Genomic DNA, 26,933 nt, shown 5'->3' with positions numbered 1-26,933 from the left:
GGGATATATCTACACAGTTAACTTCAAAAACCCACAATTTTCTTCGAGTTTTTATCTGACTTGAACACACATTTTTTATTCAGAATGGGTTCAGCTTTTTTGTAGAAAGCATTGAGGATGTTTGAGTATCAAGTTAGTCCCTATTAGTAAGGTAGCCAAGAGGGGGTTAAATAAAACAAATTTCATAACAAAATACGTCTTTATGCTTCGAGGTAACATGGTAAAGATCCAAGAACTATAGGCCAATGACCCCATTAACATATTGCACGTGACTCAAATCTTCACCCCATGAGTTTTAATATAAAAAAGGCACTTGGCAAGAGCTCTAACATATTAAGCTTAGTATAGACTTATTACAAGTTAGCAAACTTGATTACTATTCGCGTACGGCATACATAAACCAGTAAATAAAATATCTTCAGATAAAAATTTGATTTTTCAGTAATAATCAATGAGTATTTTGAGGCGCTCATAAGTCATAACCATTTGCGATCACCGGTCGGCAAACAATTAGGACGGTGTCGGTGAAGCAACCCTTGGCGCGATTATCCCATAGATGGGTTGCCGTTTTGTGGCTAAATGCCACTAAACGGCAACACAACTGAGCGTCTCCATGCTGAAGGTATGTGAAACATCGGAACCGGTCGTGGTCAATGATAACAATCGTTATGCCACGTCACAGGTCTTTCGGGTGACTTAAACAACTTTGACACTAGGTCACCCGAATACCTTGACCTTGACCGTTGACCACCTCATTATTACTATCATATTAACTCGTCTCATTTTCCATCTAAAGATACGTTATCTTACGGGCGATACATTATTGGTATGAGCAATTTTAGGCCTCGTTTATAAAGACCAGTGGTTTTGCTAGACATGACTATGACTGAAATTACAGCTTGGAACTAGCACAAGAGATTTGAGCAGACGCTACTTAGTAGCAAACTAATGTTGGGTTACTCACATGCAGACTTGATCGAGTCGACTCGCCGTTCGAGTTAAGTTTTGCAGTTCACAATTTTTACAAACTTTAAACCGACTCCAAAAATGTGTTTGTTTCTTACCCTAAAACTTTTTATTGGGTGGGCTAATTTTGATTGTTCATTTAATTCGTAAGTAATTTTATTTATGTATAACTACAATTTTTAAACAGATTTAATAGTACTTATTCAGATATCCTTAAAAATGCATAATTATGTATGCATTTATCATGTCCAAGTTTGTTCTTCGTGCTATTAAAGAGATATTTAATCTATTTTTGTAACAATTCCTGACTATGAGTTCCGTATGTGAGTACCCAGCATTATAAATGGTTCGAGCCTTAATTCCTATTATTATACTATCACAATAACTCTCATAGCCAGATATACAACTACTGAATAAGCATCGGTTAGCTAACTATATGTCACTTTGACAGTTTTTCGCTTTAATTTGCTGTTAATTTATCTACTGGATAGCTTATCCAACATTTATCCAGTAGCGGTAAATCTGGCTCTTATATTTCATTCCATTTTTATGACTAAATATCGTAACGAGAAATCACTTTTCCTAATAAGGTAACCTGACTATATCCATAACTGTTTCGACTTTTACCGGAAATCATTCCGGATTGCAAGCTACTATTTCCTAAGAATTTCCTATAAAAAGCTTGCTTGGGCTATCTAAACGAAAGTGGTAGGTAAAGTAGGTACACTATATGTCTATCTGAACTCGAATATCGAGTAAATAGGTTTAAAAATAACTGAATGTCACATTAAAAGACAAAAAAGTTATTCGGCTATTTTAAAAAGTGATTCTTGCCCATACTACTATTATATTGTATAAATGCGAAAGTACTTTTTTCTTTTAGGTCATAAAAATTTGAATGTGTAAAGAATTGGCAACTTAAAAGAACAAACAACAACAGAGATTTTAAAATAGTCCCTAAAATAAGAGTGGGCTTTAGAAAATATCTTATATTTTCATTTGCCTTTAATCAAATTAAATCTTGAACAACCAATACTCTTATTTTAAAAACTTTCGAATGTTTTTCGCTGTTTATTCTCCTAATATACATATTTTACCATGGATTACTTGACATTTCGGCACAGCTGACACCGGTCCTTATCATTACATGGTTCCTAGGAAAATAATCTTGTACCAACTTGTAGACGCCGATTTCTCTCTACAATATTCGCTCACAAAAACACAAACATCAACGTCTTAAAATATATCACAAATCAGCCTTTATCAGTCACACTCTGACCAGAATGTCATCCAGCATCTTCCTCTGAAGGTCAGGCACGGTGGTGTCTTCGTGAGGTCTACCTACTGGTAGTAGGAGTTCCAGTCTCTCATTCACTGGTCGAGAGAGCAAGTCTCGGAGACGAGCGTTGCAGTTTAAAGGAGTGGAGGTGAGGGCTACTAGACCACAGTACTGAAATAGAAAGGTAATTGTTAATGCAAAGTTAGGTTTTATTCTTCTAAGGAAAACAATCTGAATATATGTCTTTCAGTCCCCTGTTGCTCTTTGAATAAGAGAATAGTATTTTTGTATCAAAAAAATTTTTTCAGTCTTAATTTCTAATAAAATATAATTTTTTCGTGTCATGTTGCAAAAATTATTACACTAGAAAATCTTACTGTTTCTCAATGTTTTCTAGTAAATTATTACAATTAATGATCATGTTTAATAATCGTGAAAAGTCATGCAAGTCACACGATGTTAAAATTATAATTAATCGTGATAAGAACATGATTTCTGTTTGTAATTGTAATTCAGCTGTCCAATTAATTTATATTATTACCATAAACAAAAAATAAACATTCTCAGAATTTTCAAACGTTTTAATATAAATCAAGGATAAAAGAAGAGTAGACCCCTCTTCGGAGTTAAATGTCAAGACTACTAGAGATCATCGTAAAAAGACATCAATATATTCCTCTTTAAAATTGTCTACTGATGCAGAAACAACAAGGCGCAAATAACAATTATACACACGTTAGAAGTAGAAAGAGATTAAAAAAATATAAATTACCTGAATAGCAGCCAGCAAGATTCCAGCAGCAATCGCAGTACTGATCTCACTATAATAATGCATCCTCTTCTTCCCATCTGCTCTCCAGGAATGCGTCTGCCGGAAGACCAGCACCAACGCCGGCGCATCAGACAAGTAAGGCTTTACAGGCTTTGTGGCGAACGGTTTCAAGTCCGTCACCCATTGCCTTGACATTCTCTTGTTGTAGTTCAATTCTTCTTCTTCTTCCACTATACTTCTGATGGCAGCTTTCGTCTCTGGATCCTGGACTACTACGAAGGTCCAGGGTTCTGTGTGGGCTCCAGAAGGAGAGGTCCCTGAAAGAAACAAGTAATGTTTATAGCGAAGTTAATTAGCTTTTGAATGTAGTATTTTTGTATTCAATAGGATTACGTCTTTGACAACTTTTCAGATATAGCTAAACATATGTAAAAGTTAGGTAGGTAACAGGTATGTATATCTTTAGATCTTTTACTAAAAAGGTAGGATAACTACTCTCATCTCAGAAGACAGCCGTTTAATTAATAAAATTGTCACTTCATTGTCACATATATTGTCAAATTTTATTAATTTTGTACAGGATTTTAAATTTGAGATATATTTATTATCCCTATTTCTATTTTAAGATTCTAGTATCTAAAACCATGATTCTCACTCCCGGTAACTTGGTCCGCATATTCGTCGTTGTATTTATTTTAGTAATGAGTGCAATAACGTACGCGGTGTACAGCCAAGTGATATTCATCCAAAATCAAAGGAAAGAATACATTTTCAACTTCTACGATGAGAATCTCCACAACGAGAGCTACATAGATCTTATGGAGAAGAAGTATAAGGAGAAATTAAAAAGTATACGCAGAATATTAAAAATCAAATCAATTATTAGAGGGATCAATCTAAAGCAAAAAGTTTATAACACGCACTTTTTACAGCCGGTGTCTAACTCAACGTACGTGGTCGTGATACAAGTACATTCTAACGTGTACTTGCTGCGACATCTCCTGGCTTCATTGAGGACGGCTCACTCGATAAATAACGCGCTCCTGATTTTCTCACACGACTACTACGACGAAGCGATCAATAAAGCAATTTTTACCATAAATTTTGCTAAATTCATGCAAATATTCTATCCGTATTCTATACAGTTGCATCCTAATGTATTCCCTGGAGCAGACCGTTTCTGTGACGAAGCAAAGATGTGCGATAAATCTAAAAATAGGGATCCAGCAGCAGCTCAGGTGAAACATCACTGGTGGTGGATGATGAACCAGGTTTTTGACAATCTAGAAGTTACGAAGAGACTCACGAAAACGATTTTATTCCTTGAAGAAGATAACTACGTTACAGCTGACTGTTTAGTGGTACATAGGTTGTTGGAAAATGTGAGGCAGATCCACTGCCCTGTCTGCGAGATGATCAGCATGGGAGCCCACGACCCTGACGTAATGGAGTATACGAAGAAAAAGTCTGTAATCACTTTAGAAGTCTGGGGTGAGAAGATGCCTAGAACTGGCATAGCTTTTGACAGACCTACTTGGAACTCCATCAAAGGCTGGAGTAAGGACTTCTGTTACTTCAACGATTATAACTGGGATAATAGTTTGAAGTATATTGGATCGAAGCATATGGACACGAATTTCTACTTTACTACTATTAACGCGCCTAGAGTGTTTCGTATAGAAAAATGTGATGATTCAGATTACAGTTGCCAGAAGGGATACAAAGTGGATGAACTGAAGGAATTTGTTGATATGATTCGTGACTCTTTGTACCCATGGGTGCTAGCGCTGAAGATTCTGTCGAGTGATGACTACGTGGTGAAGCCGCAGGGTTTCTTCGATGATGAGAGGGATCATGAGCTGTGTATGTATTTCACAAAAAACAATGTGTGGTATTGAATGTACTGATGTTTGTGCTTGTTTGGAAATAAATTTTGAGTATTGACTTTGTATAATTTTGCGTTGCTTTTTAACCTATTACTGTCCTACTGCTGGGAAAGGGTCTCCTCCCAAACGAGGGAGGGATTAGGCCTTGAGTCCACCACGCTGGCCAAGTGCGAATTGGGGACTTTGCATGCCCCCAATAAATGTATTAAACTTTGAGTTTACTAAAAGTTTTTGAAGGCACCTTTTTTAGAGAAATCAGAGTTATACCACGCACAAATGCGCAATATTGTATCATACAGTTTCAGGTAAATATTATTACAAATGTTATCATTATCAAGTATTGTATAAATTATGCAGATGTGGGACAAGGCACCGCATGTCAGAAACTTATTTAATTACAACTGTATCAGCTGTAATTGAGAACATTGTTTACAATGAATGCACAGGCTCGTATAACTTAATAATATTTGTAGAGTGACACTATTTTGTGCAACTATAGTATAAATACTTAGGTGTCAAGCTGTTTCTAACTAAAAGTTATAGGTTTCCCTATTACTTTACTTTACTAAAAGTAATAGGTTTCCCTATTACTTTTAGTTCACACTAAACACTACACACTATCGTCTATCAATAGCAGATCGCTTTTAGACTTTAATACTTCATAGAATAAAAGAGAAGAATATGATGTATGGCTCCAAAATATGAACAATACAAATATTTAAGTTTAATTCTTAGCTGGTATATCTTTTCACTGGTATTTCATCTCTGTTTCAGTAAAAGTATGATGTACAAAAAGGTGAGTCGAGTCGATCAAGTCAGGCTGCGACCACGGCGAGTGCATCCTGCGCCGAAACGTTAGGCATTTTAAAATGCGTGTTCGGGATTATTCCTGTATTCTATAATACATTAAACATGCAACGGGAGAGTTTAAAAGTTATTAGGGATTGAGAATCTTTCCAACAAGGCAATAGGGTATAACATAGGTTTTATAGTGTACCTTAACTGTCCTGGTCATGACAGCTTGTGAGTCGCAGGTCACGGTTACTAGGGCACTGAGGCCACTGCGTATTATCATTGAGTAAATGAAGAATGCCATCCTTATAGCAACAATAATAACAAACTACATCAGTATACTAAAAGATATCAAATATTGCGCTTTAGCATTGTGGGTTCTCAGGCCGTAATCTTGGGTTCAAATCCTGGGTTCAACTTCCAGATCGGGAACCAAGGGTCTAACATTTGCGTTGTATGTATATATTATGTTAGAGGATCAGTGATTTTGGTAGGTGCTTGAAACGCGGGGAGAAGGTTTAAGTCCATGGAATTCCTCTGCTAACTCCAAAAATCTTAGGTTTGATCTCCCAGGTCAGGAGATCTAAGGAATTATGGTGGCGACTTGTAGACTACCCTTATAATAAAGCCGTCGATATTTTCGTCGTAGGTATAATATTTGTCGGTGTATCGGTGACTCTTGTGGGTCCTTCAAACGCAGGGGGAAGGTTTGGGCCAAAAGAATACCTTTGCTAGCGCCAACAACAACATTTAATTTTGTTAGATGATGTTAATAAGGCTTCGACCCCTGGTGTAATTTCACAAGCGGCATAACTTTTTTAATAGTACAATTACACAAAAGTAAGTAGTTATGAAATTTATTCTTTAAAATGCTCAAGTATGTATGCTTTTTACCTAATCAATTTGTTTCGCTGAGATTTCTCGGTCTGCGAATTCCTTATCTTCAGCCTTGATATAGTTTTGCTGATAAAATATATGTTTGTTGTTCTAATAATAATATGTAAAGTCGAATGGTAGGCCGTTTTTAGTTTGATAACCTTTTGCAAGGAATTCTTCCTTATTTGTGCTTAAAATAACAAATGGCAAGCAAATTGCGTTGTACATTATTGTCGTCATAGTCATTTATTAAGCATGACCTAAATTTGAATACTTAACGTGGAGAACAATAATTCTTTACCCATATTAGGCTCGTCACAATACAACCTATCTAAGAAAATACATATTTTTTCTTTTTAAAGACAACTCCCCCTCTAAGGTTTGTTTTTGTGTCACGGGGACTTTTACAAACATATAAACAACGGACACCAAGTACAACTACACCCGACGCAATTATTTGTGGATCGCACAAATATTTTTTTGTGTGGGAATCGAAGGCCGTCCTCCCGACGCAATGGTAGCAGCGTGGCGACCGTAACCACTGCGCCATGGAGGCAGTCAAAAATAGTATCTATAGTCTTCTTACATAGATATATAAATACTATTTTTTACTTTACTCTTGCACGAAATTGAAACAAAAGTTCCTTCCAAAATCATAGTCTTCTTTTTCCTATATTTCCTTGATTCCAAGCTATGTATTTAACTAGAAACTACATAGGAACCCTTCCGTAGTCAGTTCAATAAACCGTTTGAATGATTGAGCAGTAATTCTAGCTTTCTATACAAGTCTAGTATTAAAATGATTCCTTGTGCAAGGTTTACTTAAGAGTTTAATTAAACGTCTTGTTTCTCAAACAAGGAAAACGGGGTTTTCTTGTGAATATTTTATGTCAGAAGGTATGCGTTAAGACTAGAGGTACTGAGGTGATAGTTGTGTAATAAGAAAGGAAATTAAGCTTTAGGACCTAGGTTTAGGAATTGACAGGGTGCTAGGGCTAAGTATATGTAATTTTATGAAATCTCAATTATTAATAATTTCTTCAATAAAAATCTATGATTGGACATTGACATATGATTCTAGGATGAGATAGGCCTAACTTCATATGAACATTACATTGAACACGAGTCTTCTTTTGTAAAGTAGAGATACTAGGCTTGAGTCCACCATGCTGGCGGACTCAGCAATAGGTAAGTACAATTTCCAGGCAGTTCTCCACTGGCTGGAATTTGTACCCATTGCTGAAAAAACTCTCATACATGTAGAGATACATGTTTTTTCATTACAATATTTATACTGCATTAGCAAGTGTTTGTTGGCTAAAGTGTTTTCGGATTGAAAACATTTTAAAATGACTGGTAAGAGCCTACGTCTGATAGGATTTAGAAGGAAAAGGTGAAGGAGGTTCTTTACCCAGCTGTGGGACGACAAAGAATAAAAGAAAAAAAAATATAGGTAACAAAATATGTGATTCTTACCGGCAGTCTTAATCAAATTATCCAGTACTTCCTGAGGAATAGGTTCTGGACTGAACGATCTCACTGTTCGTCTCTCAGCCATCAGTTCGTAGTACTCTCTTGACCTCCTCAGGATCTCGTCATCAGATCTCTTCTGAGGCTTGTAGGGGATCTGGGCTGTGTCCTCCGGGATCGCCGAGATGAGGAAGTCTGGGTCATCGTCACCATTGTCCGGGAAATCTCGAACTGGAAGTTCAAAAATAATTGGTTAGCGTCATACATACAGTCACCTTGTTGGGGTACGTTGTGGGGGGAAGGCAGATATCAAAGAATACCTCTTTCTTATGTACCCTACAAACTTCTTCTGCTTTATTGACATAAACATTTGTCAGGTGTCCCAAAATTTTAATTAGGATCTATACAGCAATACGCTCGGTTCAGGTTTTATTTTCCTTGTCTATTCGTGGCAGCTTTTGGGACCCCCCAATCCAGAGGGCACGAAATTCAGACACAGGACCTCACGGCCTGGCATAACTCATACAATGTGGCTATAGCCATTGAACAGTTGTTAAGGAACGAATATTTCTATGTATAAAATGGATTGTTTAATGTTTCATTACGTATTATTTGTATTTACTCTATAAATTAACATTGTTATCTGTTCTCGGTGCAAAGTGCGTGCGGTCAGGTCTGAGGTAAGGTACTACAATTATTACGTGAGAAAATATTAAAATTAATCTTTTAATTGTTTGTTAAGCATGTATAATAGGGGTAGTGACTCATTTCTAACTTTTGCTCTGTCTGATAGAATATAGAGACTGATGTATTCAGAAGTATAATAAATATCTTTATAAGTTGTCTGGTTATCATGTACAAGCTCTGCTTAACTTGGATCAAGATGATCGTGCGTGAGTTGTCCAAAAATATTTACATACATACATAAAATCACGCCTCCTTCCCATAGTGGTAGGCAGAGAGTAGAGAACGCCACTTGTTACATTCCTTACTAACTTCCTTTGCTTTACTCACATCCGTATCTTGTCATAAATATTAATTTGTATTTATTTATTTAAGGTGTGTTGAACTTATTACAATTTTATCTTAATTTATATTTGAGTAAGTCTTGATTTCACGTCACTGGCTTAGTTGGAAATTATAAAAATAGATCAACAACCTAGTTAAAATATGAGTATAATATAGAGCGAATTTATTTCAAGGTTAATATGATATACCTACTTAAATACTGCAAATATAACTAGGCGGCCCCGCGGTTGGCCTTGTACGATAAAGTATTTGTTTTTAAAATTAAACATAAATTTACTTAAACTAACGAGAAATAAATTTAAACTCTGGACATCGTCGTTAAGTACCTATAGGTAACTAACTTTTACCCGCAACTTCGTCCACGTGGTTTGCGACACAAGGCAGAATTTTTATACAAATTTTTATCCCCTATTTGATCTCCATGGGGGTGGAATTGATCAAAATCCGTTAGGCCAAAATTTGGCATGCAGTTAGTTGTTAATCGTCCAGTGTTGAGGGCTGTACGTTGATAGATCACTATGTCAATCAGTCACCTTTGTTTTAAATATGTTTAGATAACGATGGCAGTTTCGATGAGTCATCGTTACTATCCCTCTGCTGGGCAAGAGGTTTGTTCTAAGGCAAAGTATTTGGGGATATTGTGGGATATGGGCTAGCAAGTGAGCTAAGATCTTTGCTTGATCAAAGAACTCTCCGGCTCACAGGTTTCTTCACAACACCTTCTGTCACTGTTATAACAGTATAACATGGTGATCATTTAAAGTTATTTAAAATATTTGAACACGTATCGTCTTGGGTGGGAGGAAAATGTTTCTAAATAGGTCTGTCAATATTACGTTTACATTATAAAGTTACTTGTTCGTTAGAAATAATCTAATCTACCTATCGTTACTGATAATCTCATAATAAAGATATCGATATAAAATATTATGTAAACTTAATGAAGTAATTCTATACATAAATATTGTTGACACAAGAAATCGATATCACGATACTATAGGTAACTATGTGTAGGAAATCATTTTAATATGAAAAAAGTTAAAAGTTAGTAGGTGGTTAAACAAAAAAAAACTGCTAAAATTATAAATATTTTTTTCTATCATCATCAGCCTAGTCTTCCTTTCAACTATGCTGGAGTCGGCTTCGAGTCTCATTGGATGCAAGCTGGATAGGTTAGGTTAGACCTATACATAGAGCGACTGCCTATCAGACCTTCACAACCCAGTTACTATGATTGTTTGTCAGACTTTCAAGCTTCTGGCTACTATTGACGACTGTTAAAGATCTTTGAAAATGACAGCCGGGGTCTTACAAATTAATGTGTCTCACGAAACACGGAGGAACTCGATATGCATACGATGGTCATTGGTCACCCATCCACAGAAAGGCCTGGGCAAGTGTTGTGGATCCGCGCGGCTGTTGTTAACTATGCCACAAAATAATGTATTTTTTCTACAACAAGTTTTCTGTAGTCGATTAGTTATCAATGGTCCTATATTATTCACTCATCAAGAACCAGATTCGACAACAACAAGCCATGTGAGCAACTGAAATACGGTTTTCATCCGTAAAACAGGAAATATACCTTATTACAAAAGTCTCTAAAACAAATAGAAAATAAAGATAAACGTAAACTCTGCATCATTATCTATATTTGGTACATTTAGTAAATAATGTATAATTCATGTTTATCAGTTAGTTGACGTGACTTCCGTTTGGTGTACGCAGTGATTACTCACGTAATTACATTAAAATTATCATTATATACATGTATAATGTACATATAAAATGTCATTAGAATTATGATTATTTCAGACGTTTTCTGAACATCATTTTCCACAAACTTATTTTGTAATAATAGTTAAATAATAATACATTCTATTTGTTTTAAACGTAAAATATTTTAAATATCGGTATGATAATAACTTATAAAATAACTTAAGACAGAAGGTCCTTTAAGTAGAGACTAAATAGATTAATCGTCTTGGTATTACATAGATCTCACAACTTTTTACGACAGAGAGACTGAGCTGCGAGACTTGGGGTTTTTTACAGGATGTTTTTGATGGCATATTTATTTCAGTAGCGCGATTTTCTAAAAAACGGTACAGTCTAGTTTCAAAAGTTTGACATTCAAAATGTACTGCCTAAATAGTTTCTAGAGGCGCTGATCAAATCATACAACATTTCTTGGTGACTAGCCGGTTATCGGTAGTCGATGGTAGTAGAGAATCGAGCTTAATAACTTCAAAGGAGTAAATCTTGTCGTGAAAATTATTTGCCTTTTGACTTCCTTGAAAATTCTCGTAAATCTTTGTAAAATAATAACATTTGTAACCCTGATATATTGTCTAATCAATCTAGACACTCGGTTGCGTGTCCGCACTGCAGGAAAATGTAATAATTATGTAATTATATTATTAACTATTGTAATTTATTCTACTCGAGTCTCGTGACTATAGAAAATCGATCAGCGCAAGCGATTAAACGACATTGATAAATAATTCAACATAAAATAGTATTTTTATGTTTAAAAATATGATATTTTTATGGTGTATCAATAAAAATATAACCTATTATCATTTCATTGTTGGGCAAGCGTGTTCTCCAGGATTGCCATTGCAGTTTTAGCGACTCTTCATTTTTTTCGTATTCTAATATTAATAGAATACGAAAGTAAATAATTCCTATCGTAGTCTCCACACAATGGCGCAGTGGTTACCGTATCCAAGCCGCTAACATTGCGTCAGGAAGTCGTGAATTCGATTCCCACACGGAACAACTATTTGTGTGATTCCACAAATAGTTGTTTCGGGTCTGGTTGTACTTTGCGTCCATTGTTTGTACTATTATAAAAGTCCCCGCGACAGAAGAGTGATTTTTAGTGCGGCAGTTGTTTTAAAAATAAATAATAATAATACAAGTAGGCACATAACCCACTGACCTACAAGTCACGCGCGTTAACTTGGACTAAATATATTGATAAGCTATCGGCCACCGTCTGACAGTGCCACTACATGGAAATGTTAAGTTATTACTTCTAAGCGCAAAGTGCCCGCTTGTAAAACAGTACTTATTTATACCTACTCTGAGGTCTGGCAGCAGTATTACACACTATATGAGCCAGCTGATCACGGAGACTTTGGTTCGACTCCCTGGTCGAGTAGAGAGTAATTCATCTTTTTCATATTATGAAATTAGCAATAGCCCGGAGTTTGGTAGGTAATGAAATGGGGCTGAGATAAGAAATGGCAAAACGTGGTTGTATTTCATCCAACTCTACCTACACCTTTAGGTACTGAGCTTAGAACTTTTTTTTATTATATAATAATAAACGTTAATGTTCTATCCCTATGGGAAGAAGGTGTGACTTTAACTATGTATGTTTATATGTATAACTTGCTGACTATAAAATTTTTTGAAAAAAAGTGCCACTTAGGTGCATGAAAAATAGATGTCCGCCGATTCTCAGTCCTACTCAGTATGCTCACAAAATTTCATGAGAATCGGTCAAGCCGTTTCGGAGGAGTATGGCAACGAAAACTGTGACGCGAGAATTTTATATATTAGATAATGAACAACATTCTATATTAGCTCTTGATTACTGGCTATCATTACGGTTGCCAACAGTGTCTCTAAGGCGAATTAATGTATACAGAATAAAGTTAACAATCAAACAAACGTGACTCCGTATATAATTATTTGTAAACGTACATGCACTTGTACATAATTCTTTAGATAATACTTAGTATAATGTATGTGATTGTAAGGCTATGTTTGTAAACAAATGCAGGTGGAATATTTCTTAGAGCGGCGGTCTCATAGGCAGAGTACATCAGTAGTGTTATTAAGTAATAATATTATGTAATGAATTTAGCGTTAATAAAAATATAAGTTAGTATAACATTTTTAAATCTCAATTTGTTTTGGAGCAAATACATAACTTTTCGTGAGACAATTTCTGAAAGCCCTGTATTCTGTGCACTCCTACATATCTCGCGTGAATCTTATGGCTTTAACCTGCTCGTACAGTTAACAATTTGTGGTGATATAAAAGCGAAATGAACACTGTCAGCTTCAGCAGCTGATTGAGATAAAATTTCACAGAATGTAGAAAAACCTCAGTTTTTTTACTCTGGTATACTTCTTCGGTAACTTAAGAGATAGCAAAATAGGTGGATCGCGTTGAAATAAACTCAAACACGTATGTTTCAGGAAGAAATAAAGCTCGCAACGAGAAAGTGGAATATTACTTTTACTTTTCACAGGAACAAACTCACTATATTTAACTACTGCATTCTAATTGTATCGTATCGACCCGTCTCGTCACAATGCTGGCGTGTAATAAATAATTCATACACATCGATTTTCTATCGCGTTGAATGAACTAAAACGTCTACTGTGGATAAACAATGGTATAAATTATAGACGTATGACTTTACTTGAAGAAGTCAATGATTTTTACGGCCTCTGGTCTATTTGGTGTCAAAGGTCCAGGACAAATAGAGGATTTTGCTATGTAGGTACTGAAGGTTGCTAACAATGTTTTTTTTTTCTAAACAACTGCACTGACCATTGCTCTTTTGCCGCGGGGACTTTTACAAACATACAAAACGGACACAAAGTACAACCAGCGGGCTTACCACGTAACTCAGTTGATAATATAATCAGTGTACGTCAAATTGATGGTCACTATTCAGTACATTGCTGTTTTCATGTAACGTATTAATTACTATGCTCTGAGAGAGAAACAATGTACATAGACACAACTATTTGTGGATAGCAAAAATATTTGTTCCGTGTGGGAATTGAACACACAAATTCCAGACGTACGGTAACTGCGTGGCGACCACTTTAACCACTGCGAATCATCGTCATCGTAAAATAGTTAAAACTAACACGAAATTGTAAAAATAAATATTAAACATGTATCAAATTGCGGAGAGTCACTAGTCAAGTAAATGTTTATAACACCTCGAGTTCGTTATTACCGTCAGTTAGTCGTTTAGATTAAAACTTCCGACTGTTTAGTTTATTGTTTGTAATGAGTTCTGTCATCAATGACACGCATCCTTTGTTAGAAGTTAGTAGTCATGGAAAAGAAAGCATTGCTTTTAAATGATTGTAAAACTGGTCAAACACATTAAGATTTCGATAGAAAAGATCTGGATCTAGACAAATAACGTCCTCCTGGCCGATATCTGGCTGTAATGCCAGTTTAATTGAAACCAGCGAACTGTGCAGGACTTCGTTTATAGTGTCCAAGAGTGTGCACAATACATAGGTACACTCTCTATTCTTTCACTCTCATAGCCCGGTGAGATGGATAGCCGGGACGACCAGAGAGAGGACACTATGATTTTTCTCTTTAAAGAATCCCTAATTGTACCAAACCTAGTCTGTCTATAGTCAACAAAAAGTATATTATTAAAATTGCATTCTTAATATACCTAATCAAGGAACAATTGCTGTCTAGTCTGACAATAAATGGAGTCAAACTGGAATCAAACTCCACCAACTTGCTTAACAAGACTAACACAATTAAAAAACTTGGTATAAAAATGCTTTAATAAACTCATAATTCTAACCAGACATTTTAATAACGGTCTAGAACAAAGTAATTGTGTAGAAAAAACTCGCTCGTCCGGGATATTTCCACTACGTTGCGTTTTTGTGCACATTACTCTGTGCTGACTATGAATCAGTCAAGGTCGGAATACTTGCCAAGGTTATCACATTTTATATGATTTACTTTAAAATCTACAAGAGTATTTAAATCGTGAAAATCTTCTACTTTATTTTTCTAATGTATACTTTTTAGTAGTGTGTAGTTTTTCTTGATTTAAACTTCTCAGTTATACAAATACAAGTTCGTAGTAGTGAAGAATTAAACAGCTTTGCACCAAAAAGGGATCTTCTATAGTTTTCTAAATAAGACTGAGTAAACATTACCAAAGCTTTCGGACCAAGGAAAATGGTGCTGGCAATATTGTGTGACAAGATTTTTAGATGTGAATGAAGCAAGGGAAGTTTGTAAGGATCGTACCAAGTGGCGTTCTCTGGTATTTGCCTATCGCTATGGGAAAAAGGCGTCATTTTATGTTAAGAAGCTAAATTGGCATAATTTTCTTTTACAAACATTTTTTTTATATTGGCACGTGTGGCAACCCTACACATATCCACAGAACAATAAATCCTTAAAATAGAAATTGGCCAACAAAAAATTGGCATCCCACATGACTAATAATATGAAGAGTAAAAAGAAAGATAGAAATAATTTTGTTGAGTGTATTTGATATTGCGTTGCGGCGGGAAGTGTCCATTTTATGAAAATAGACTTCTACCTACGTTCGTCTAGTCCTCACGTGAACTAAATTTAGCTAATGTTCTGTATTATTAGGTGTGTGCACGTATTATTTAATTAAATCCATGTTTACTGTTGAAATATGGGAGAGAGTTCGTCTATATTATTATGTCCTGGCTGTTGTTCAAAGATTTCAAAAATAGGGGAGCTCTACATCTAATATCTTTTTACTGGGCGCATTGATTTTGATGATTCTTTTTCTGTTTAATAGGTAATGTACAGATTAGACAAGAATTATTTACTCTCTTTATATCTTTAAAAACGCATTACTTACGATATGGTCATGTTTGTTTCTTTATGCTAAAAGACATTTCGCATTGAAGTCGGTTTTTATTGTTAGTTACAGCAGCCACTTACGCTACGGTCTACCGGAGAGGTTACCTGCGCAGGTCCACATGCGCCAGTCAACCGCATGTCCTGTTGTTCAGAAAACTGAACTGTGCCCAGGTCTATTCTTACACACGCTTCGATGGACTCTTTTAATAACTCTTTACAGGTAGACCTCTCCAGTAGAACGTGGCGTATGAGGCAGGTATGAGTACCTACTGTCCTAAATATAGAAAACTGCAGGGAAAACTGATATTGGTACCTTATCGTATCGAAAGCTTCATATCGAAAATTACTAAGAAAAGAAGTCCGTTGGGACGTTGATCGATACTTTATCAAGGAAAACTAAAAAAAACACACGTGGCCTCATATTTAAATTTGTTTTTATTAAAATTTAGTTTTTATAATTGTCTTCAATCGAGTTGAAGCATGCCATGGAATCGTATAATTCGTCCGGTGTTTTAAAAAAAAAAAGTTATAGGAAAATTGTTGACCTATGACCACATAAAAACTTACAATACTACTCGCATCTACCTTATTCTATTTCCATCAAGCTGTAAATTAACCTATTGAAAAAACCTCTATATCTTCCCTATAGGTTTTACCGATCAGCTTTCTATTTTTACATCCTTTTAGGTGAAATAAAATTGTATCTTATCTACTGAAAATCTGTTATAAATTTGCCTCCAGTTCAAAAAGCAAAGCCACAGAATAGTGAGCAGAAGACGCTACCACTGTAAACTACCAAGCTTTCTTTCTGAAGCCCTTACAGAAACTATAAGTGTAAAGAGCTGCAACCACTGACCGAATACCGATATTTAGCCCTCGTTCAGACACGGCGAGAACCTTGCCGCGGTTATTTGTATGAGTTATTAAGTGATCGTTCAGGCATAACCGCGCGGTTAATCAAACCGTGCGGTTATGCCTGCGGTGCGGTGCGGTGCGGAAAATAGAATCGCGCTGCTCCCGCGCGTTTCTATTAGGTACTTTCATTTTCAAACTGACGTTATCCTCGCACAAAATCGCATGGTAACCGCCGGTGTCTGAATAGCATCACCATTTCCGGTTTCATACAGCGCGATTCGTGAACGCGCGGTTCCCGCATGTCGAAACTAGGGCTTATAATTATTTTAACGGAACAGTTTTTCAGATTAGCTACCTACTTACCTGGCTATCATAATGAGCCTAGGATACTCCTATAAACCTTAAGTACTGGCCTCGTATAAAGTGCGTGCCTTGGTATCTAGATCACAAGACACAATAGTCCCTTGGCTTACTTTGTTAACTGTTTCAATGTTATACTGATAGGTTTTCCTTGTCGACCGTCAATCATAGGATTACTTAAGTAGGCAATTAGGCATGGGAATTCCATAGATTAATTTACTATCTTTGATGAGCCTACCCTGAGGGTATACAAATAAAACTGCGATTTTCTTAAGTTTGTTACTTTTTAACCTGTAACTACTGAATTTGTTTTTATCAAATACGGCACACAGTAGTTAAGCAAGAATTTAGTAAAGCAATGTTTGATCACTCGAACCTATGGTCAATGGCATCTTCTTTAAGCAAAGTTATTTATCTAAATCATGTGTGAAAAATTCAACTTAAACAAAATGTAGCGTAACGAATTCGTGTTTCAACTTAATTTTATAATGAGCCTGTGTGCTATAGTCAAATATAATATATCACAGTATAATTATTTTTACAAATGATTATTTTTGTCTCGAGTTCATAAACCTCTTAATAGCAGAACTTGATTCACAAAAAATACTTTAAATACCTACTTATTATATAAATTATGATAGAGCAAAGTACAAGCTAGCGAAACGACTCGAGTTCCATACTTACTTATTCTATCTTATCTCCGAGTATTTTTAAAGCAATCCGCAATTATGAAATACTTGTAAACGCCCGCTACTCCGACCGGGAAAAAGCTCAAATTCTCAGTAACATTTTTCATACAATTCGGTTCTTCCCCTTTTTATGTTTGAACGACATAAACACGCTTTTAAGAGTGGGTCCCGGCTACCATTTTCAAAGATCTTTGACAGACGTTAACAGAAGTCAGAAGCTTGAAAGTCTGACAACCAGTCTTACAGAAGGGTATCGTGTTATATCCCAGGTAACTGGGTTGTGGAGGTCAGATGGGCAGTCGCTCCATGTAAAATACTGATATTCAGCTGCATCCGATAAGACTGGAAGCCGACTCCAACATCTAGTTTGGAAGAAAGGCTAGGCTCAAAAGTTAAAAGAAACAAGCGCTTAAACAAACGTTGATTAGTTACTTTGTTTAGCTTTGTTACACACTAGCTGACCCGCGCAACTTCGCTTGCGTCACATAAGAGAGAATGGGTCAAAATTGTCCCCGTTTTTGTAACATTTTCACCCGTGCTCTGCTCCTATTGGTAGTAGCGTGATGATATATAGCCTATAACCTTCAAATCGGACCAGTAGTTCCTGAGATTAGCGCGTTCAAACAAACAAACAAACAAACAAACAAACAATCAAACAAACAAACTCTTCAGCTTTATAATATTAGTATAGATAACCTTCCTCGATAAATGGACTATCTAACACTGAAAGAATTTTTCAAATCGGACCAGTAGTTCCTGAGATTAGCGCGTTCAAACAAACAAACAAACAAACAAACAAACAATCAAACAAACAAACTCTTCAGCTTTATAATATTAGTATAGATTAGTATAGATAAGACGCACTACTCAGTGCAGTGATTATCGTCAAGTAATGTAAAAACTATGTGCTATGACGCATTTACATAATAAGTATATTGTACGGGGTCATGATCAAGAGAAGCAATTTTATGTAATTTACATTATAAAATAATGATAAGTAGCTTCATAGAACCGTTCATGGATTTATAGCTGACTAACCCTCGGTTTCTGAGTACATTTAGCAGTAGTTTATATATTCAATAGCATTTGAATAGATAAACTACTGCTAAATGTACCTCAGAAACCGGGGGTAAGTCTTATTTTTTCTTTCACTTAATCATTATCAGTTCCTCCTTTAAGTCGTCAAAGTACCTACTTACTGTACATAGTATAAATTATGTTTTCCATAAGTTATATGTAAATTTGTCGATAGACGGTAAACAAACGACCGGTCCTGGATCAATAAACGACCTTTTGTACATATCTATAGCACAGTGTATTTAAACTACTAACCTCGGTTTCTGAGTACATTAAGCGGTAGTTTATCTTTTCAATAGCGTTTTTTTATATGAGTTTTATCACTATTGAATAGATAAACTACCGTTAAATGTACCACAGAAGCCGAGGGTGAGAGAGTGGGAATTTTGCGCATTTCTACATTTTAACTATGCTTCAATTTTCCATGATTTTACATAAAAAAACCATTTCATTTAACAAAGCATTGCGTGACTTTTGAAGGTATTTTATGAAACCAATTAGAGCTACACTAAATACTAATAAATAACATTCAAAAAACGACATTACGTTTCAAGCACGCAATCTTAATTGGTTCATTGTTTTTGAAATAGTTTCAGCTGATGAAATATATAAAAGACAGGTTTATTGTATGGATTAAATAGTTTTCTAGTATAATACAAATTTTAGTTCCCTTACTATGTAGGTATTTCATTATTATCGAAAAGATATTGGCTGAAATATGATAATGATTGTTTGTATTTACGAAAATGTGAAAAAGTACAGCTATGTGATCGGGCTCAACAATATTTCGGGTCCTCTTATTAAATTGAAATATTTTTGTAATGATACGATGGTTATTTTGGGTCTACCACATACCTATCATAATAATTGTTTTTCACAAGATTCTTCACAATATCATAATAAATGTACAACTGATATAGTTCTTAAATGTGAAAGTAGTCGTTGATAGCCATTTCCGGCTTAAGTAGGACCTACTCCTGTGGACTTCCGTACGTGTAAATTTTAAGGCTTCCGGGCACGCAAGTACATCGGTTAGCAATTTCGATTTTTTTTCCAAATCCTTTGATAACCTAATGGTAACTTTATTTGAGAATTTTGACGTTCATATAATATTTGACTTGCGACTTTTCGGGTTGGCACTTTCGGTTCGGCAGTACATAGGTAGGTACCTATTTATCGAACAACAAAACCGACTCAAGGCTATACTGCACTTGTTCGCCTTTTGCCGTCATCTACACATATTCGGTTTTTCCACCCGGCTGTGCACTTACATGATTACTAACGAAAACGAACCTGAAAGTTTTCAGCACTCATTAATGCCACAAATTATTATTTTTTAATTTGTTTATTTACCTTTTTATAATAATCTTTAAAGGTCTGTACCTAATGCGATAACGTGGCCTTTATCATATATGTAGGTAAAATGTGTAACCACAATGTAATGCCCACTTGAAAGTTCTTACTAATAATCCTCAAATTATGCTCTAACATCACATGTGACTGCTCCGGTCAATGAACTCTTAGATAAATTTGTTGGTAGATACCGTGGATGCCGCAGATAGTGTTGGACTTTGAATTGTTCGTTACTTAATTTTCTTATCTCTTAATGAGAACATGTTAAGTAATAGTGTTTGGTGCTTTTATCATATAAAGCAGTACCTAACACGACTCCCTTACATTTGGTACCTACTGCAGGTTTCTAACAAAATTTCTGACATACCCTCGTACCTAGGTAATTGAAAGGTAGGTACCTACTTGTTAATTATGGACCTGGAGAAATAAAGACAGCTGACAGCTTTATCGCGATTCTCTACCAGTGTCGATGAGAGATAGATGTGGATATTTACACTTCGTGTTCACAGCTGTGTATCGACTAGGTGTTTTTTTTTAACTGTGCAGATGTAAAATTTTATAGAACTCAAATATTCTTACCAGCTGATTTTGTCAATTTTTCGCTTTTTGCTCAGTTGGTAAATCAAGTAAGGAACAATAATTATGCATATTGAAACAAATGCGTACCTAATTAATCTTTCCTGTAATTAGGTAATTAAAATGCCGAACATAAACAAACCCATTTTGTACCTGTTTCGAGTATTGACCATTAAGTAATAATTACATTAATTAGGAAGATTTTTTACTGACTAAACGGTTTCAAACCGCAAAGATAGGTAAAAAATCTTCGAATTTTAACCGTGTTTTATTACTTAGCAAAATATTGCTAAAAATAACTTTAGTTTCGATGCAAAACTGGTTTCTGACTTATTTAACCAGTTAGTCTATTTTACTGCACAATTTATTTACCCAATTGCCTGTTTAGGTGACTTATTTCGTTATATTTAGTTCAAAACTTGTGTATTTTATGTTAAATGGGCTATTTTAAACGCTCAATGTAATTTATTTGCTAGTTACGAATACGCACAATTACAGTTCGAGAATTAAGGATATCCTGAAACATTGCGTTATGTATGTATGAACTAATTTATTGTTTTTGCATATTTGCGTAGATAATAAAAACACAAAAATGCTAGTGTCCACCATTTTATTTCAAAGAAATTATTCCTGCATATCTTGTAAAATTAATTGGACTACCTATGTATTTAAGTATTTTACAGAAATTAATTCCAAAATTATCCTTGTGTAAGCCCTCATGTGAAATTGCTGTAAATTATCCCTGAAGGTTTGTAAAATGCTACTATAGAATCTTTCAAAGCGCGGAAAACTGAAATATTGCTGATCGCTTTCCCAGAAATTAAAAAAATATTTATGCAGTAAATTACAAAGAGGCGGTAATGTTTAGGTTAGGTTATGTTTCTATTACCTACATTCAAAATTAGAACACTATTTAGAAAAGTTCAAACTAACCAGCTCTCCCGCTAGTGCCCGTTCGCGCCAATTTTTCTTTCTTCGCCGCCTCCCGGTAATACACTTCTAATTTATTCTTATGAAACAACGTAAAAGCAATGAAACAAACAATCAATGCTGTGTACACTATAAAACAGTTCTTCTCTAACGTCCATATTGCTAACGATATCACATTCATTGCGAGAAATAAAATAATAATAGCACACGCGTTCACTCGCTCGCGTCGCGCGCGGCACTGAATTTGTTTTGTTGTTGAACGTTATTACCGCGTTACATTTGCATTTGGTAAACTTAATGCTGTTCAAAAATCAACCGTATCACAACGCGTTAACGTACTTATGTGTGTTTATGCGTTGTTGGTTTGTTTTGTAATGTTGGCATTCTGCAGCTTCTTTTTGCCAACATTTGCGTCCTTGACTTTTTTTCGATGTCGAACCGGCGAATCTATTCGTACGGGCAAGAGTTTATAGGTAGGTATATGGTTTATCTTGCATATTTGTTGCAAAGGACATTTTTTGCGAAGTAATTTAGAGATTAATTCACACATGCACTATTTCGAAACTCGATTTTACGACAAGGCTAACAATCCGTAATAAAAAGATAAGTATGGGTTTACTCATGCAAAATAAGGCAGGCGTTATGGCAGTTCGCAGAAATTTATTTTTGCAAAAAAGATCTTGATAAGCATTCGAACGGATAAAACCTGGATTTCAAGAAAAGTTATTAGAATGGAAAAGCTTATCTGCTAGTTCATTCACCTTTTTACTGAACTGTCAACTCAGGAATCACATACTTCTGGAAAAGATGCACAGTGCACAAATACATTATTTTGTGAGTTCGAGTCTTATTAGGTAGGTACCTACTTACCTACTATGAAGCATAGATGAATAAAATTCGGTAACGTTAAAATGTTGTTTTTGTCCGTTGGACGTAGATAGTCCTCATAACTCATTCTGTGTCATCTTTTTACTTAGCCTTCTGTGTCCAACTGCTGAGCGAAGAACTTACCTCTTACGACTTAACAGATCTACCTTAATTTATGCTTGAAAATAGATGGACACATGAAATTCATGACGCATTGCGTAGAAAATGACCTCGGTGGCCTCTAGCGCCGCGGCTCCGTCCTTCGCTGCAGTCAGTGAAAACATGAGAAGCGAGATGCTGAACGGCAACACTTTGAAGCAACGAACTAATATGAACTGATCTGATATAGGTACCTACACATATTATTATAACAGTGGTTTCCAACCAGTGGTCCGTGGAAGCCAAAATTTGGTCCGCGAATGGTTTCAAAATTTTAAAATTCATCATTCATTTCAAAATTTATTTTTAATATACTTAGGTAGGTAGGTACATGTGTTCCCTGCTAACCAGAATAATATGAAAGTGGTACCGGACTAAGAAAAGGTTGGGAGCCCCTGACCTATAACTATGAACTGGGATTCGAATCTTTTCTTTGGCAATTATCACTTCGAACTCTGCTAATCAACGAATATTTTACCTAGACAGAGATGCCTTTATAACAACTTAATATTATTTAATTCTTCGCAAATCAAATCATCCGGGTTAGCTATCACGTATCTCAGTTGACAAGTATTTGAAAGCTATATGCTGAAAATTGTTTTATCCCCTAGACAATAGTGATTACGATGTTACGTCAAAGCAGCAATGTACTGAATAGTGACCATCAATTTGACATACACTAGTTGTCAACTGAGATACGTGATACGCATACAGATGTGTTTCCAGTAACTACCTACCGGTAAAAGCCTGGTTAGGGCGTTCGTGGACGATAGCATAAGGGCAGATACACAGTCTTGCAAAAACATAAGGTGAAGGGCAAACTGTAACTTGCAGAGTGACCGTCTCGAGGTCAGTAAACGGATGGGTGAAACAATGACTCGCGGTGAGAACTTTAAGAAGATTAATGTCGGTATTACAGTTTGGTGGTCCTTTATTTTGTTGAATTGCGCTCCCACGAATATATTGTCAAGGAACTGGATAATAAGTTTTATTTCTGTTTTACGTATTTTTTATTTTAATGCTCGAAGTTTCACTCAGTTTAAGTTCCTACTATAATACCTATGTATATTTACTAAATATTAGGTTTATAGTCCACTACGCAAATCATGGTCAATCTTTTCAATGGTCTTTATTTACTCGTTTGAAGACGGATACTTATTCAGTTCTCACAGGCAAAAAGAAAATTCTCGGAGAGTCCAGCCGAGGTCCAGTTCAACAAAATCAAACGTTCTAGTGTTTTATCTTCTCTTTTTATACTAGTCTTCAAACACAAGTAGGTACTAACCCATCCACTTTCCTTCCTTACCAAGCATCACTTAACCTAACATATTCAACGAGTACACTGACCTACGCCTTCACTTCTAATACCAAAACAATCATAAATATACATTAACTATTGTCTAATCAGTTATTTAATAAACAAGGCTGGGAATCGAACGGGTAACCTATTTAGATGACCTCTCAACTCTTACAACATTTGTTTATATACAATGGTTGCTAAATACATAACAAGTCGGGTTATTGACCTCCTAGTTACCTAGAGAAAATTTAAAACTATTTTTGACTAGCTGACCCGCGCAACTTCGCTTGCGTCACATAAGAGAATAATCATAATTTTCCCCGTTTTTGTAACATTTTTCACTGGTACTCTGCTCCTATTGGTCGTAGCGTGATGATATATAGCCTATAGCCTTCCTCGATAAATGGGCTACCTAAAACTGAAAGAATTTTTCAAATCGGACCAGTAGTTCCCGAGATTAGCGCGTGCAAACAAAGAAACAAACAAACCCTTCAGCTTTATAATATTAGTATAGATTTGCTGGTTATGAGGTCCTTTACCAGAAGATGTGGGTGTATTTCATATACCTCTGTCTAAGCCTTTAGGTGTAATAAACGTGATATTATGTATGTATGTATGTATGTAGTACTTTTGGTTATCCGCAAGAATAATATTTTGAAAACAATTAACAGAAATGTTTGGAAAAGTCTACTTTTAATATTAAACACTGAGAGTAGAATAATTCTCAGCAAGTAATCAAAGTATTACTACAAACTCTTTAAACTTAAGTGATATTTCAGCAATCCAAGGCTGAGAGATAATTATTTAAATTAAATTCAACATAAATGCATCACGTGAATTGTGTATAATCAGATGTTTAAATTTTGCGTGTTAACCTTCATAAATAATACCTATGCTCTTATGAAAATGAATTTATAAGTTAAAAACATAAAATAAAATAATATTTTTACAGGATTTCTTTATTAGTGAGGATTCTTTATCAACAAAGTTTTGAGTACAGTGTAACGTGGTATACGTTACACTATATTACTAACTAGCTGTATAAAAAAAAACTGATTAAAAGTGAAACGCCTGATAAGAGTTTTTAGCAAGAAGTTGCGAATCGACGTGGAATATTAAAGTTACTTCAGTGTAAAACCTCATTTGGCACAGAAACTATGTATTTTTTTCTTTTTTATAAATACTAATATTTGCTTAACACCAATTTGATTTGTTTTTATAATATTTGAAATTGACGTTCGATGTTTAGAATCATATTATTTCTTTGTAGGTATGTAAGTATTTCGTTTTATTATGAAAGGTTACGTTTTAAACGCATCGGATGCAAGTTAATTATCTTATAACCACAAAGCAACATATTTACTCATATTTTAACAATATATCATCAAATAAAATATACATAAACCGCACCTTGTTTAATTTTCATCAAACGCCTACTTGTAACAAATAACAGCAAAACGACTTACGCACATTGCTAAGCGCATTTCACTCGACAAACTTATTAAGTAAAGCTTAAAAATGTAATCCGTAATATTAAGTATAGTGTTTTCAAAATAGACACATAATTGTTTGAATTAACGCCTAATCTATCTGTCTTTTATATAGCTTCGGAGGGCACGTAAAACGTCGGTCCCGGTTGTTGTCAATTAAGATAACAGTCGTTAAGCCATGTCTTTCGGGCGGCTTGAACAACTTTGACACTAAATTGACCACTAACCATACGATAGATAGATAGAACACTTAATGAACCCATCTAAATAAATTTCCTGTAACATGCATCCACATATGCGGCCGGGAGTCGAATCCACAGCCTCATGTTCAGTAATTATCGCTAATACTTACCACTTGGACCTCTACATAAAACCTGTCAAAAAATGACGTCAAAGATTTTGATTTTCCTAATAAAAAAATACGTAATAATCTAATATGGCCGCCGTGACGTAATAAAAATAAGTATGGTAATAAAATGCGTGAGTTGTAGAGCATATTAACTAATACGCTAATGGCCTTCTATCGATTAGATTTTTTGCATTTTGAATTAATCATGAATATGTTTAAAAATGCGTCTTTTGAATATTGAGGTAGGTCTTTTTGAGTTATTCGAAATGGACTGCATTGGTGGTTGCGACAGTAGAATGAGTCATAGAGTACTGGGTTACATGTTCGATTTCTGTTTAGTGGAGATTGGATGGTTGCTTTCTTGGTATTCGTTTTCGGCATAATTTCCTATTTTTCAGAAAACTGAAAACTGGTGGGTAAACTAACAATAATTAATTTATTGACTCATTGACTTTTAATCAAAGGTTGTTCACCTTTGGTTAAAAGTTGCCACAAAAAATAATTAAAACCCTGACTCCTGGAAACTAGGAGAAACTAGGTTATCCTGTGTCTTAGGAGTCAGAATTCTTGTCATAATAACGGCAATATGTAATTTGTTTAACTTTTATTAAATTGAAATAAAAATCTAAACTTATCAAAAGCCTTATTCATTAAATATTTAAAGCTCTTGGTTTGCATATATAATACATACAAAAAATCGCACTTTCTTCCCATAGTGATTGGCAGAGACCAGAGAACACCACTTGGTACGATCCATACAAACTTCCTTTGCTTCATTCACATACATCTTTTAAACTCTGAGTTTCATTTCGGTCAAACTTGTTTAAAAGCTTTCCGTCCAAAAATCCTTCGGTAGGCATTGTAGACAATAATCTATGTGCAAAAACTACCATTAATAACCTTGTTAAATTTAATAAATTGATTCGGTATCAAGGTACCAACGATTTATTTAATTATTACGATTACAGGATGTACTAAATCTCAAGCCGACATTAAATTCGATTCAGATGTAATGTAATAAAACCATTTATACTGATTGCTGATATCGTGTAAAAACATGTACTGAGCAAAAAAATTAACATCATTTTTTATGCGGTGACGTTATTAAGCTTAGACACACTGAACCTTAGGCCCCTTACACACTAGCGGTTAACGGCACGAGCGTCTTGCCGTTTTTGGATTTTAATAAACAATCACTTCTTTTCTCTTTATTTTTAA

General features: G+C 35.2%; 1 protein-coding gene across 1 annotated transcript; it reads right to left on the bottom strand.

Moving 5' to 3' along the window:
• Window positions 1-186: 186 nt before the first annotated feature.
• Iyd (Iodotyrosine deiodinase) lies at window positions 187-21,783 on the bottom strand. The gene is made up of 4 exons (XM_076120168.1): window positions 21,554-21,783; window positions 8,048-8,272; window positions 3,018-3,334; window positions 187-2,416 (listed from the first exon to the last, which is right to left on the bottom strand). Exons 1-4 carry the CDS (start codon window positions 21,729-21,731, stop codon window positions 2,234-2,236), a joined length of 903 nt encoding a protein of 300 aa, XP_075976283.1. The 5' UTR covers window positions 21,732-21,783; the 3' UTR covers window positions 187-2,233.
• Window positions 21,784-26,933: the final 5,150 nt, after the last annotated feature.

The sequence above is a fragment of the Anticarsia gemmatalis genome, chromosome 11 (genome assembly GCF_050436995.1).
Source record: "Anticarsia gemmatalis isolate Benzon Research Colony breed Stoneville strain chromosome 11, ilAntGemm2 primary, whole genome shotgun sequence".
Classification (NCBI taxonomy): Eukaryota; Metazoa; Arthropoda; class Insecta; order Lepidoptera; family Erebidae; genus Anticarsia; species Anticarsia gemmatalis.
Note: the sequence above shows the minus strand (reverse complement) of the source record. Positions and strands in the feature narration are given on the sequence as shown.